Source organism: Gymnogyps californianus, chromosome 3, assembly GCF_018139145.2.
Source record: "Gymnogyps californianus isolate 813 chromosome 3, ASM1813914v2, whole genome shotgun sequence".
In the NCBI taxonomy this organism is placed as follows: Eukaryota; Metazoa; Chordata; class Aves; order Accipitriformes; family Cathartidae; genus Gymnogyps; species Gymnogyps californianus.
In genome coordinates, this window is record NC_059473.1 from 53,313,576 (window position 1) to 53,328,334 (window position 14,759).

A 14,759-nucleotide genomic window follows, 5' to 3' on the forward strand; every position below is an offset into this window, starting at 1 on the left:
TTTGGAAAAGGAAGATAGCAAAACCTCTGGCTGAACAGAGTTGGGATAAAAGAGACTCTGGAATATGAGGGAGCAGAAGTTCAGTGTTGTGAATAAGGACTTTGCAGAGTGCTACTGTCTTTACCTGCCTGTCACAGAGAACAAAATAATGTTATGTCTTTTGTACCATGAACATTGTTTCCTGAAGATGTTCAAACAAGGTTGGTTGTGATGTCTGCCTGATTTGAAACTCTGCCTAACTAGCAGGGCGAGATACTTGCATATATACAGTTCATGGCTTGGCTTCCTTCTCTGTCCAAGCAATATTGCTTACTTGGGCCTGCGCAGGGTCTCTGACATCTGTTGTGTCTCTGCTTCCTTCTGGTATGCAGGATGGCTCCTGTGTTATGCAGGAGATTATGCTAGATGATCACAATGATCCCTCTGACCTTATATCCCATGAATCACCTCCACAAATGCAAGGGAGCCTTATAATAGTTCTAATTTGGGCAGAGAAAAAAGAGCAGATGGCTAACACCAACTTGTGGAAGGCAATTCTGTTTTCGTTGTAACAGCTCAGAAATGCAAAGACCTCATCTGTGTTCATAACAAAACGAGCTGTAGTAAATCTAGTTTGTGATTCCTACCTTTTATTTGTGTCTGTAAATTTATTCTGTCTTTTAAGTACCCTCCTGTTTGTGTGCTTAGAAACATCTTAATTGCCAGATTTTGGGCAGGAGTTATCTGCCTTTCTCTTCTCTTTCTGTGTGCCAGTCATGTTGGTTGGGACCTCAGGGAGATGGCGAGGGCATCTTCCTCTCCCTGTGGGTGAAGTTTGTCCTTTGATATCTACGGGGCGTGTATAATCCAATCCACTCTCTATCATCATAGAGGTATTTGTGATACCTTTATTTCAGTTTTTTTTTTCCCCACAGTGCATTTGCTGATAGCTGAAACGCTTTGCTCTAACCAAAGATTTCGGCAGAAACTTTTCCAGCCTCAAACCTTGGTGCGTAATCACTGGCAGTTTGTGAAATATGTGCCCAAACGTATTTGTATGGCACATGAAGGCTTCCCAGGGCTGTCTTGCACTGGGAGCTGATGCTGCTTGGTTTGACCAAACGCTAGGGAGCCATTGCAGGCTGCTGGAGTGAAATGCGGGCTTGCTGGGCCCTGGCGACCCTCCGGAGCAGCCCTGTGTAGGTGTCGGGAGACTTTGCCTCCAATTCTTGGTTTTGCGTTGTTGTCCTGTGAAAACAGCAGGGTCACTGGCTGACTAGCGTGGGCCATCAGGCCCAGTGTGTGGTGCCGCAGCATTATTTCTGTCTCCTGAGAGCTTGCTGTTCTCTCTAGCTTCCTTTTAAACATCATTCCAGTGCGCTGAGACCAGCAGTGTGGCATGTTAGATGGCTTTTGCTGGGAGGTATGGAAACAGCTATTTTAATATTGCTTCAGCTGTGGGGATGCCGCCTTCTAAGTTATCAGTTGCTGGGGGATTTTTTATTGTGACGTAAATACAATTTAGCTTAGACTCACAGCACACTTCAGTGAGAACTGGGGGGTGGTCCTCATTACTTGTCTGTGGTGTCTTGTTTTTGATGGTGTCTGCTGTTGGGAAACACCAGGGAGTGAGGTGCAGGGGTTTTTTTTAGTCTTGTTTTTTTTGTAATGCTTGTATTTCATAGTTTGGTCTCTACAGAGAATTTGCAATTTGGGCAACTGCATTTCGTGTGGCAGTTGCTGTAGGCAGCCATTATTATTTTTTTTTGTTAGAGACACTATTAATACAACTGTGTTTTTGCCCAACTGCTGAAGTTTGATGGAGAGGGAAGGAGAAGGAATGAAAGAAAACTTTATGCTCACCACGGATTGCAGGAATTAAAATTGCAGTGCGAAAGTGAAAGCTTACAAGCAAATTACTTGTTGCTGGAGCCATTTGTTCTACCGTGGTGTTGCAAGAGAAAAGGGGGTCTGCAGAACAATCTTAACTTTTGCTTTCTGTTTCTTAAAAAAAAAAAAAAAAACAAACCCAAACATCCTCCTCCCTAAAAAAGCCCAACCCAAAACCTCAGGGCTGCTAATAAAGTTTATTCTGTGTTAATGAAGTCAGGGCCCCAGTAGTCCTGATGAGCATCAGAGGTTCTTCTGTGAGCTCGGTGGTCACGAACTCTGGTGCTTTGTGGCTTGCTTGGCTTTTTGCCTCTTGCTAGCGGCGATAAAAACCATGCTGGCTTCCATCCTCAAATTTTAGATGCTTATTTTGTGTCTTTTTATATGTGAATTAGTCTGAGTGAGTTTGACAAAAAGATAGTTGCTTTCAAAATGCTTTTTCTATCCAGCAAATCCTGCACCCAGGAATACAAAACTTCCCCCTCTTTTTGTTAATGTTGTCAGGGTTTCAGATGCATGCTAGTCCTGGGTGGGGCGGTATCTACAGTAGATACCCTTGCTTGCCTAAAGGCTTAGGCAAAGGGATATTTCTAACTTCGTTACATTCCAAGTGTCTTAATTGAAACCCACAGGCTAATTCCTTCTTTTATTTACAAATTCCTTTGCTGAGAACTTAAATGAGAACTTAAATAATTAGGTGGGGAAGGCAAATTTCAGTCTTAAAATGTGAGATGACCCTTGGTAACTTGTGCTAGAATGGTTGGGCAATTTCTGTACTTTATTTGCCAATCTAGTCTGTACGCTTCTCCAGGGCACTATAATGATAGTGCTGCTCTGCCAGCTGTTTTGGGTGTGATAACTTTTGTCTTTCAAAAACTAAATAGCACAGTTCTGTCATGTAAGCATGTAATGCGTTTTGGGGAAATAAGAAAGCTGGCTCTCAGTACAAAGCAGAGGTTGAGTAAAGGACAAACCGCAATCCAGTGAGGCTTTTGTTTTTACCTCTATTTTTAGATCATTTAGATTCCTTTTTGCTCCTGAACATGATATTCACAAGGTAATAGGTTGGACTTGAACTGTGGTTTCAAGGTGCCCCAATAAAATTAAGGGACAATGTTGAGGGTGGAGGAGGTACGTAAAGCTATAAAAGCGGCTCCTGGGGGTGACTGAATGCCAGAACACAGGCTGGGCATCTGATCACAAGAGCCGGTTGTTTTGAGCGTACTCCAGTTGCATGGACATACATCATGTTGTATAACAGAAACAGGCTTCAGCAAACAAGCATCCGGGATAGGAAGCTTTTCTTCTCTGTTGTCATCACAAGAGTTTAATTTTGTGTGTGTGTGTGTTTACGTTTCCTTTTATTTCCTCTTAAAGGAACAAACTGTTCTGACACTGGCCATTACAAGTCCATTAAGTGACTGGAGGGCAGGCAGAGCCATGTTGGCCAGAGGAAACAGTCGGTAGATGATGAAGCAGAATTTGGCCCCGAGTCAGTCCTTGGCTTTTATTGTCAGGCTGCGGCAGTGTGAAAGGAAACACAAATGTTTTAGTGACTTGGTGAATTTGTTTCTCACTGGGCTGTGACTTGCTGACATTTTTAGTGTCTTGTGTGAGAAGTTGACTGGCTGGAATACCATGTGCTTTGCTGAATGGTAATATTGGGTTTTTTGACTGAATGTGGCTAATTTGTTATCCGAATCATAATGTCAGCCTCCGGGGATTAGCTTCACAGACTCATAGGAATCTAAAGAAAATTAATTTGAGGGATAAAAAAACTTGTCACTGTTGTTAACAAGGCACCAGCATTTCAGTTACAAATATCTTTCCGGAGATTTATAGCAGAAAGCTTGACACAACCCTAGCTATAATGGCCAATTACAAAAAACCCTAGTTTCAGAGACTTTTATAAAACAAACATGAAAGCAGAGTCTGACTGGGCAAGTGTCATCTATGGGTTTTATAACTAAGCAGGATGTTTTGGGAAGATGGGAGTTGTGGGGGTTCTGATTCCTTGCTTAACTGAAATAGAAAGGATGCTCTGATACTGAAGAGGTAGTAGGGATATATACATTCGTATTCTTTCTTTCATCATTAAAGACTAAGTAGTTCGTGCTTATTGAAGTCATGTGTTTTTTGGTTGGGTGTTTTTTTTTTTCTCTCCCTAGGAAACCCTCCTCTTGAAAAGAGGGAAAAGGGGCTGGATTTTTGTTAGATGTCGCATACGCTACTGCAGCACACATAGCAGGAGTGCTTACAAAAACTGGACCTGAGGTCTGGGGGGAGCAGCTGTAGGAGCAAGGCCCGCTGATGGAGTCCTGGCAGGCTGAAGCTGGTGTAATGCTGAGAAGAGCTGTCACCTCCTGCTGTGTGTGTGCCTGTGAAGGGGCTGAGCCCCCCAGCAGTGGGGTGTGTAGAGCTCCTAGCGCAAAGGATTTGTAAATCCATGATGCTTTTCGTAACTGTTGTTATCCTTTTACATAGTCAATACAACTATTTTTGGCCTCTCTTCGTGCTTTGCCTTTATCATCTTAAGGAGTAAGCATGTTAAAAGAATGTGAGACCTTGAACTTTGGGGTTACTCTTGATTCTCACAGAAGCTTAAGGAAGGAAAAAGGCAGACTGAGCCTTAGGAAAGCATCTTGGTACATAGGTATGTGCTTGGGGGTGTTGGCAGAAAAGGGGTAGAGGTTACTGAATGATATTTAGAGAGAGAGAAGGATGTTTAAATTTCAATACATTCAATACAAATAGTATTTGCAATTAATGTAAATGGAAAACGTTATCAGAGTTGGACAGAGTCTGGGATTGAGTTTTGTACAAAGCTTGCTTTTTGTTCCAACAGCGGCAGTTAACCTAGTCCATTCCTGCCTCCTTAAAAAAAAAACCAAACAAACCAAAAAAACCCCAAACAAAACTTGGAGGGAAAAAATTGAGTAAATATATTCAGTATATTTGGAGTTTAAATCTTGGCCCTGTCAGTCTCCTGTGAGATGGGTACCTGGCACTGAGTATCCTGCTGGTAGATCCTATCTGTCTTTGATGGCAAGGCGCTCTATTTCACTGGGGAAAGAGAGAAGGGTTAATGAGGTCTTTTAGGTAATTGTATTCCCCCAGAACAATACCTTGAATTTCAATGAGCTGTTTTAAGCATGGCCTGCTGTGCATGCACTGTAGGTATCTTGAAGCTCTTTCAGAAAAATCTTTTTCTGCATTGGGCTATCTTTAATTTCTGGTTGAGCTTGAGGTGCAACTGAGTAGGCTGTGTTGAATCAGCTTTAGATGGCAAAGAGGAGAGGCACAGAAGGGTGAAACAATGGCTGCTGGCTGCTGTGTTGCAGCAGATGTGCACTCTTTGGCGTGCCCTAAGCAAGTTTTTCAGCTGTAGTCTAAAAGGAGCCCAGAACTGAGGCTTTATTTTAAATCAATATGAGCATTCTCATAAAACTTATTAAGACTTTTAACTGTCATGACATCTTATTTCTTACCAATGTGACGACTTTTCTTGTCTGGACTGAGCCGTAGCCGCTATTCCTTGTTCATGTCTGTTAGGTAAAAAACACCTGGTCATTTGTTCCACTGCTCCAGTAGCCTGTGTGTAACAGATTTATGGCTAGATATATTAGACATGAATGGCATCAGTTTCAGATGCATGTTGGGCCAGAAACAAGAAATTTTGAGGTCATCTACCTAAGGAATCTTCTGGTAGTATTCTGTGATTTTTTTTTTTATTTTTAATAAACATCTGGATTTTTTAGGTAAAACTTCACTGTACAACAGTCTCAACTGCTGCTGAGGCATATGACCTTTTAAGTGGTGCCTTTTAATCATAATCTGATCTCTTTTCAGACTGTGTAATTTTTTCTTTCCTTTTCATGATTTCATGAAGTGGAACATTTGAGTTTCAATCCAGTTTCTTCTTTGGCTTCACCCTAGTGCAGGGACAGATGGTCTGAACACCGTGGTGGCATGCTTTGTTGTGGTAAGGGGCTTGCAAAAATCGGTGCCAGCTGCCACCAAGAGGTTCTGCAAGAGAGCAGCCCAGGCAGCGGCATTCTGTGGGCGCCTGAAGTGTATCTTGAGGCTGGTCTGTCAAGAAGCTCGTGGAGTCTTGAAGGCCTCTTGGAGATTATGATCTGGGCTGCAGCTGTCAAGCTGAGTGTGCCTGGTGGAAGGCACTGCCTGCCTTGGCTGTGGTCTGCTGTGTGGATTTGGAGGTTAAAGCCTTTCACAGGCTGCATGTGTGTCTTTTCTTCTTGGCTACAGCAAGCAGGCCTGAAAATCCATGGTGGGCCGAGTTCCTTTGCCTGGTCTGTTGTCCACAGGTAATTCACTGTCATTTAATTGCAGGTGATGAGGCATAGTCATGCCCTTAGCACTGCTCAGTGCAATGTACCCAAGAGGTGTCCTGTGATACGGGCACAGCTGTGCTGGAGGTGACTCAGCCTGGTTTAGTGGGACACACTCTGTAAAACTGCAGGTGACTCCCAAATGGCTTCCTTAACCTGGAAGGCTATCTTCTCTCTGCACAGCTGGAGGCCACTGCTCCTCCCTCTGCCTTGACCTGTAGGTGCTCGCCTGTCCTTCCTCCTTGTCCTGCTGGGTCCTTCTGGCTGTCTCCTGGACCCTAGGTGGTGGTACTTAGGTGCCACACCAGTAGGGGCATCTGAAGGGAAGGGCTGCTGAGCCCTTGTCACGCTTGCTGATCTTGACTGTGACTGATCACTAACATGGTTCCTAACCCAGATGTGAAACCAGGCTGAGGGTGAGTAAGGATGCAAGTGCTTCAAGGGTTATTCCAGCAGCTTTGCTACTGCAGTTGCTGTGCTGTGTACTGAAGGAGGCTATTATCTGCATCAGAAGCTTGAATAAGGACCTCAGCAGCTTTTGGAGTAATGCATCCAGGCAAAAGGTGTTGACAAAGTCTGATTAAAAGCCCAAGGTTTCATAGGTTGCTTTTCACCAGGTGGGATGCCTGTGAATTTAATGCATTGGTATGCTGCCCAGGAGGTGCTGTGAGGCTGATTCTAATGCACAGGAGCTGCTGTGGTTGCTAGCAAAGTTGAAACATTTGTGTGGCTCTGCAAGTACCAAAGCCTTGCAGAGGTTTGAACAGCTTTATTGACAGATTAGGCAAAAAATTCTCCCACTGAGTCAGGATAGTGTTTAATATGACCTGTTTTGAGCAATCTAGGATTAAGAAGAATGCATTTTCACTCATTGTTTTTTTTCTTGTTTTCTCTCTCCAGATGAACACAATGATGTACAGAAAAAGACCTTTACAAAATGGATAAATGCTCGGTTTTCCAAGGTAATGTTGGGTTGAAAGTACTATTTTATTATGTTCGATTTACTGTTTAGAACAATAGTGGTTAAATATACTTTGCTCTTACTCTTGTAGAATACTCCTAGTAAAATGTGTCAAAATGTGTAATGAAAACAGATAAAATACTGTAATGTTTGTTTCCTCTCTGTTTCCCCATGCACATAAACACTTGATACTACATGTCTTGTTTAAGAAAAAAAATGAAAGATTCTATTTGTTAATAGATTACAATACAGTTATTTGCATGATGGTGTCTGTTTGGGTTTTGGTCCTCTTATTTTATACAGTTTGTTTCTACATGCAGTTTTCTGAGTGCATTACAGCAGATTTTGAACCTTAGTCACTGTTTACTCTCAGTGCTGCTGAGTCAGCTTTACTCATCCAAAATACTCTGCAAACCTCCAGTTGAAGCCACCTAGTGTTGCTACTTGAGTCTTGACTGTGAAATTTTGTATAATTACTTGGTCACTTTGAATTTTCCTCAGCGCTCATGCTGTATGTTTCTTGTTTTAATTCTCTTTACTGACTTGAAACTTACTGAAGATCTTGTTTTGTGTTTTGGGATGAGAAAGGAAGTGGTGGTTGCTTTAGGATGCTTTTTAAAGCCTGCTTTTTATGCTGTTCTGCTGATAGTGGAAAAAAGACACTTTGCCAAGGAGCGTGGTGGCTGTGGGAAGTTTCCCTACTTTATAGTTTGAGTATGTGAAGGAACCTGGGCTATTATCGGAGAAAACTCATGTTTTTTTCTAGCCAGTATGGTGCTGCAAGTGGGATAACTACTAGTTTGCACCCTGTTAATGAAAAGGGACATCCTGAAAGTAGATGTAAATATAGAAGGAAGGGGGGGAGGGGGGCGGGTTTGGTTTGTTTCTCTTTTTAAATAAAGCAGTGACGGTGCTATAGCCTCTGGAGCGCTGCCCTTCTGAAATTCTTGGTCAGCAATGTAAGAAATTTTTGCCTTCCTTCCCTTCCTGTGCAACAGGACACTGGGCAATGCAAGGCTTGTGGCCTTGGTTGATTCACTTTGGCTTAGGTTTGTTTTGGTTGAAAGCTGATATCCTACACTCTTCATCCAATGAATTCTTGGCTAGTTTGCTCTTTAGGGGAGGAGTGTGTACGCATAACTGGTTGCTCTACACTCAGCTTTTGACTGCTGCTGAGAGGAAAGACCGTCCTGCGAGAGGAGGGTTAGGCAGAGCAGGATCATGTAGGGAGTGAAAACATGGTGAGAAAGGAAGGCCTGTTTGTAGAGGCTTAACCTGGCATAAAGATGGCATGAACACGGAAATGACAGTGATACTGAGAATGTGCTATGTGACTTGGTTGTATGTGTTATGGACATTGTATTGAAATAGGTAAAATTGTTTTCAGTCTTTATACTTGTACACCCATGGATATATTTTATAAAGTAGCTTTTCCTTTTATACTGTATATTCAGACAGATCCTGCTTAGCTCCTGGATTTCCCTACTGCAGGGTATGGTCAGATACTGGTTGGATTTCAAGTAACTCTGTAACTTCATGGCCCATTAAACCACCTGAAGCTATGAAAGCCATGTTAATGATTAAAGAGACTCGTATAAAAGGACATACTCCTGACTACTGCATGTCCAATGCAAACTTGAGCATGGCTACTTTGCCATGAGAAGATGCAGATTTATGAAGACTGGCATGTTCAGATTGCAAGGAAATTGCTGGTGTTAAGTAGAAGTCACCTCATGTAAGAAAGTCTAGTTTCAACTGTGCCTTGAAAATGTAGAGAGGCTGATTTCAGTCTTATTGAAGTTTTTGCATTTACCAAGTCATTTGGGTTGTTTAAAATTCCTTTTCTGTGAACTAGATTGATTCAGCTGCTTAGTAGGATAGAGAGATTTTTAGAGGCTGGATAAATGTCATCTGACTTACATTGCAGAAAACAAAATGGTAACTGAGGAATTTTGTATGGAATTGCAAAGGTCACTCCAATAATTTTACTTGTCCTTCCACATTATATTGTAGTTGCCCTTCATTTAAACACACAAATAAAAAGTAAGCAGCTGAGCCTCTATAAATGAGTTTGGCATACAAAAATCCTGAAATGGTAATTGCACAATGTACTCAAAATTGCTGAACTTGATTTAAATCAATTCAATAGGGTTTTATAAAAGATCTAGAAAGAGAGCAATGTCTCCCTTCTCTCATCAGAGAATAAGTAGATAGTGAAACACAGTAAGTATCTCAAGTATGCTATGAGGTACCCATATCTGCTTTGGGCACCTATTTGGTGAGATACAAGTTCTTGCTCTAGTTCACAGTACAGTAACTTGTGTTTGTGCTCTTCATTTGAACTGTGCTAGAACAAAATGCATCTTATTTGCACGTATTTTTTGAAACGAAGGCACAAGCACATTTAAAGCGGATTGAGTCTTAAGTTCAGTAAATGTACTCAGCCAAGCCTCAGTGGTTGCTGTAGAAATCTTTACCTTAGCAGAGCCATATGAACTACAACTCACAAGCCTATGATGGTTGTGTAGGAAGGGTGTGTTGTTAAAATTAAAGGGAATAGAAATTGTTAGATAAATCGTCTATTTTACCAAGCTTTAACCAACAGGGAAGTTTGCATTCAAATAGATATTGATACAGAGCATTTCAGCATATCTTTATATTAAGCCTTGTGATGTTTTTCCTTGTTGTATGTTTTTTCCATTGCTCTGTCCAGTCTAATTTCAAGAGTCAGATTTAGCTGTTTCCCTGTGGCATAGCCTACCAATTAAGGCATCTAGTTGTATGCATAGTTAATGTATGCTCTTCAAAGTCTGTAGAATTGTGTTTTCTATCCTTTTTTCTATCTCTTTATCCCTTTCTATATTTTTTCATTAATACTGACCAGTTCATAAGTATTAATGGATATATTTTTCAGAACACCTTTCTGCAATGCAAGAGTACTATCTTCTGTGTTTACGGTCGCTGCAAATAAAGGTTAATATCAGAAGTAGCTACTAATTTTAAGTGCCCAATCTGAGACTTTGGTTAGATTATTCAGAGGATTTGACATTTCTGTAATATCTTCATATAAACCAGAGCTCTTGTTGTGTTTTATGACAGAGCTCAGAGAGTTCATCTCTTCTGCAAACTCAAGCAAACCATCTAAAATATCTAGTTGGTTTTCAGATAGAGCTTGATCAGCATAGAGAAGGGACTTCAAGAAGATGATGCCTGTGTCAGCAAGGACTGGGCTTAATGATCTAAGGAAGTCTCTTAATCTGGAACATAGTTAGCGATTACCTGTAAAATTGTGCTTTAAATGATTCTTATTAGTTACAGGGGACCTCTTGGCTAAAAGTAGAGTTTGAATTCAGGTCCACAGGATAACTTACTGCTCCATTAACCATATATTATTTGTTACACATAGGTAAAAGGGGAGTGAACAAAGATTTTGCAATCAACTCTAGTTTTGACTTTTCCAAACTTCTAAATAGTTTCAATATGTATCTATTTGCATGGCATATCAGCAGGCATGCCTGGGACTTTGGGACTTTTAGATCCATCGTACAGACCTCTGATGCTTCAGCTGATAATTACATAGCATAGTGGCTGGATACTCGCATGCGCAACTCTAGAAGGTTTCTAGAAAACTTGATAGGCACGTTGAGGGATTCAGGAGTCTTGTGTCCCACTTTAGACCCTGCAAGTACAGTTTTTTTCTGCCCTATTTTCTTCCTTTACTCCTACTTTCTGACCCTGTTTCCTGCCCCCCCCCCCCCCCCCCCTTACTATTACACCCTCTTGTGTCGGAAAGCTTGCCTGCCCAGCAAATCCTGGCAAATCTGGAGTTTCAATCACCCTGCCTATTTCATTCCCACTTCTGTCTTTGTCACTTAGTTGCTTACCCAGCAAGACCTAGTTTTTCTTTTTAAAGCTCCAGACCTGCTCTGTCTGTTCTTCCTTTCTCCTTCTCCCACTCTACATCTCCTCACCTTCCCAGCCCTTACAGGATTTGATGCTTGTGTGGTCGGTCCTATTTTTGCATCTCTGTCTAAGCAGTCCTGCCCTTGCCCTCTCTGTATCTCCTTGCAGGAGTCAGTCTTTGCTGGCTTTCGTGTTCCCCTTTTCCAAGGTGGTACTCTTCCAAGTTTGCTTTCAGATTGGTTACTCTCCTCTTCCACTATTCCTGAACTTGGCCGGTAGGACCCAGAGTCGGTGCAAGAAACATGATGCCCTAACTCTTAATTTAGACCCATGGAGTCAGATCTGTCACAGCCTGTCGGAACTTAGTGCTGTCACTCTAGAGGAAGTTCACAGATGGGCAAACTGAGGCTCTTCCTTTTCCCCAAAGAATGGTGCCTTCATTACATTTGGAAAGTTTTCCCACAGGGATGGCAAAAACGCTTTATTGCTAGGAAGGTTGTGGTCTGCAAAAAGAACATAAAACCCCTGAGATGTTTGCGGTATGCAGTGAAAAATGACACTGGATTTCCCTGTCCCCACAGTCATAAGTCTTGGGTATGATGGCTGTTGAATGGAGCCAGCTGGGGGCATTGTTCCAAGGTGTCAGGAATTGCGTTCAAAGTCCTTGCATGCCTGAGAGCTGTGCTTCCCTTCCCTTTTTGTCATGTACTCCCATCTCTTTCCAATCCAAGCTCTCAATTTCATTCTTCTTATGTACAGAAGCCTCATACAGTCTTATTTCTGCATTTGCAGTGTTCTTGTTGCATGTATTTCCATGATCCTGATCCTCCAGGTCCTGTGCTGGTGCCCTGACATCTGCATTGGCCAGCAGCTGCAGCACTGGCAGGGCTTGGAGCTAGGACCTGCCAGTGTGGGTGAAGCCAGACCTCCCATGCTTTTACAGCATCTTAAGCTCTCTCCTGCTCTGTGGTCTTCCAAAATGCGTTTCAGTTTAGGGTTAAAGAGCAAAGAAGAGGCTGAGGTGCAGCTTGGGAGCGGACTGTGTCCTCCAGGGCTGAGCTCCAGGTTAGCCTGTGAGAAGGCAAATGCTTGGTGCTGGGGCTCCTCTGCATTTCCTCTGATGGGTCCCTTCCCCTGGAAGGACACCAAATAATGTAAAGATGAGAGAAGACAGGGCAGTAGGCAAACTGGTGAGCTGTACTTGGAGTGCTTTGTGATGTGATGGCTTTATATGCATCTTAAAACTGAAACAGTCCCTCCCTCATTATACCAGGCACTAATTCATTTGCTAACTGCAGTCTTACCTGACTTTCTAGGTGGTGTGCTGTGTAGATCTTTTCCACCATTTTTGCTCCTTAATTTTCTCCTTTCCTCTAAGGGTTGTTTTACCATAATAGTAAATGTCAGACCCCATACTTCTGAAGACATTTTGCTGCTCCACTGCTGACTCTTAACAAATGTGATAAATCTTTTTTAAAGACAAAAGCATACCTATTCAAGAGAATTAATTTCACATGACCTGAGATACCTGAGGCCAAAGACATTTCAGAAGGGATTTTTTTGGGGAAGGAGAATTGTGGAGTTTAATGTATTAGTCATGCAAGAAGAGAGATCAAAAAGATTGATTAGGCAATTTTATCTGTCCAAGGAGACATCACCTAAGATGATCTGTAGTCCTTTTTCCAGTTCAGCTTTTGTGGCACAAGCAGGGAAATACTTGGCTGCTGGTAAAATTAGACTGCTCCAGTCTAATTGCTCCTGCTGTTTTCCACTGCTGAATTAAACTGTAAAATGTAACTTCACTCAAAGATAGCCAAAGCTTATAAAAAATTTGGCCTTAGCCTGAGGAACAACCTGGGTGGAAAAGAATCAGTGTTTGTATGAACTGGCCTTCAAAAATTCAATTTTTAGTCTACTTTTTTTCTTAACTGGATTACTTAATCCCTCCTTCTGAGAAGAGGTCCAATAGGATGTGAATTAACCAAGATGCAGGAAAATAAATGTTTTCTTCTCTAATAGGTTATGAGATATGGTAAGGATGACTAATTTATAGCAAAAAGCAATAATACATAGCAATTCACGATCTCTCCCAGATTTAGCTACAGCATGAGAATTGCCAGTTTTCTGCCCTCCTCTCAACTGCTGCTGTTTTCCGCTCTAAGAACAGAGTGTGGGCAGCATCTCTCTTGCTGGATTTCAAAGCTTGGTATAGTGATATGGACTGTAATTATTGCTGATTTGGTTAATACTCTGGGCTTTGGGATAGCGTTTGACACTGATTCATGGTCTTGGTTATCATCCCGGTTGTTGGAGTCTTTGTGTATCTGTGTGACCTCAGGCCCTAGAGCTGAACCTGGTAGAGGCACTGAAGCAAATCCTGAACGGGTATCCCTTTACCTTTTAATCACTAATGAGAACAATAGTCAACCTGGTCAGCAGGAATTTTTTCTCTTTTAAGGAACCAAGTTACAATCTGAAGTTAGATGGCTTTTTTTTTTTTTAAAAAAAAAGGAGGGGGGGGGAGTGGGGGGAAAAAAGAAAAGAAAAATGTAACCTTCCAGTCTTACAGGAGAAGTAACTGACAGTGATAAGAAGTAAGGTCCCAACTGCCGCTGCTGGTAGTGATACATAATGAGGCTTAATTGCAAGCTGAGGTTAGTACTGTTACATTAAACATATTATAATAACATAAGCTTATGTAAATGCATTAATAGATACACTGAGGAGAAAAAAAGATGCTGATGTCTTGTGTTTGTTTTGCTGCCTTGCTATGTCTAATATTTGCTTTTGTTTTCCCTCCTCCTATCATGTCAGTCAAGTATTTCAGGTGTTCTGTGGACTGAGCTCTCTTTAGCTTTTCAGCTTTGCTGCTCCTTAAACATGTCTGTCATCTAGTAGAAGCAAACTTTCCAGCATATTTCAGTGATGACTCTTTTTTTCCCTTGTTAGTCTGGAGTTTTAAATAGCTATTTAGTTGCTTGTAATTATTTTATTTTCAAGCACCAGTAGTGATATTTAATTCAGTCTATAAGGTGTTTTCCTCCTGTGATTGTAACTTTTTATTATTTATTTTTTTACTTGGTATTTGGATTCATAGTTTTGGTATTAGTGTCGTGTAGTGATGCTGCAACTACTCAGGCATATTCAGCATTGAGTAGAGCATACTCAACTAAAATACATCTGTGTCAGTATAGCTAGTATTTGTGTGCTGTCCTGTAACTCCTGCACATCAGTGGAAGGAGAATGGAAAAAAAGTATCACGTTTTAACAAAAATACTTCTGTAAACAATGACTATGGTCTTAAATTAGAAATTGGCAAGATTATTGGTTGACACAGTTGTTTACTTTTTGCAATGACCTTTTTGCTTTCTGAATTGTTTCCCACATTGAGTTCCCATGTACTGGCTTCATGATGTAGCAGCACTTGACATGTTTCTTACTCTGTATTGGTGATGATAAAGTGTAGTTCTTACTCCTTGTGTTGTTTGTAATTGAATTTAAACTGGGTAGGCGGTTACCATGAGTTCCCTAGGAATGTACTTGAACATTATGACTGGTTCGTGTTCTAGTTTAAGCACCCAACCTGTTCAATAGTTCCCCCTTCTCAAGAAAAAGGGGAAAGAGGTCTTTGCAACTCTACTATTATTTTGACCTATTTACTGAGCTTCTTATTAGAT

The 14,759-nt window shown here is 41.5% G+C and overlaps 1 protein-coding gene across 2 annotated transcripts in view; it reads left to right on the forward strand.

Moving 5' to 3' along the window:
- Window positions 1-14,759, forward strand: part of UTRN (utrophin) — a 394,556-nt gene that overhangs the window by 53,143 nt on the left and 326,654 nt on the right. For both annotated transcript variants that reach the window (XM_050894491.1, XM_050894492.1), the window contains exon 2: window positions 7,119-7,180. In XM_050894491.1, coding sequence (XP_050750448.1) covers window positions 7,119-7,180 — 62 coding nt within the window. The remainder of the gene's footprint in view (window positions 1-7,118; window positions 7,181-14,759) is intronic.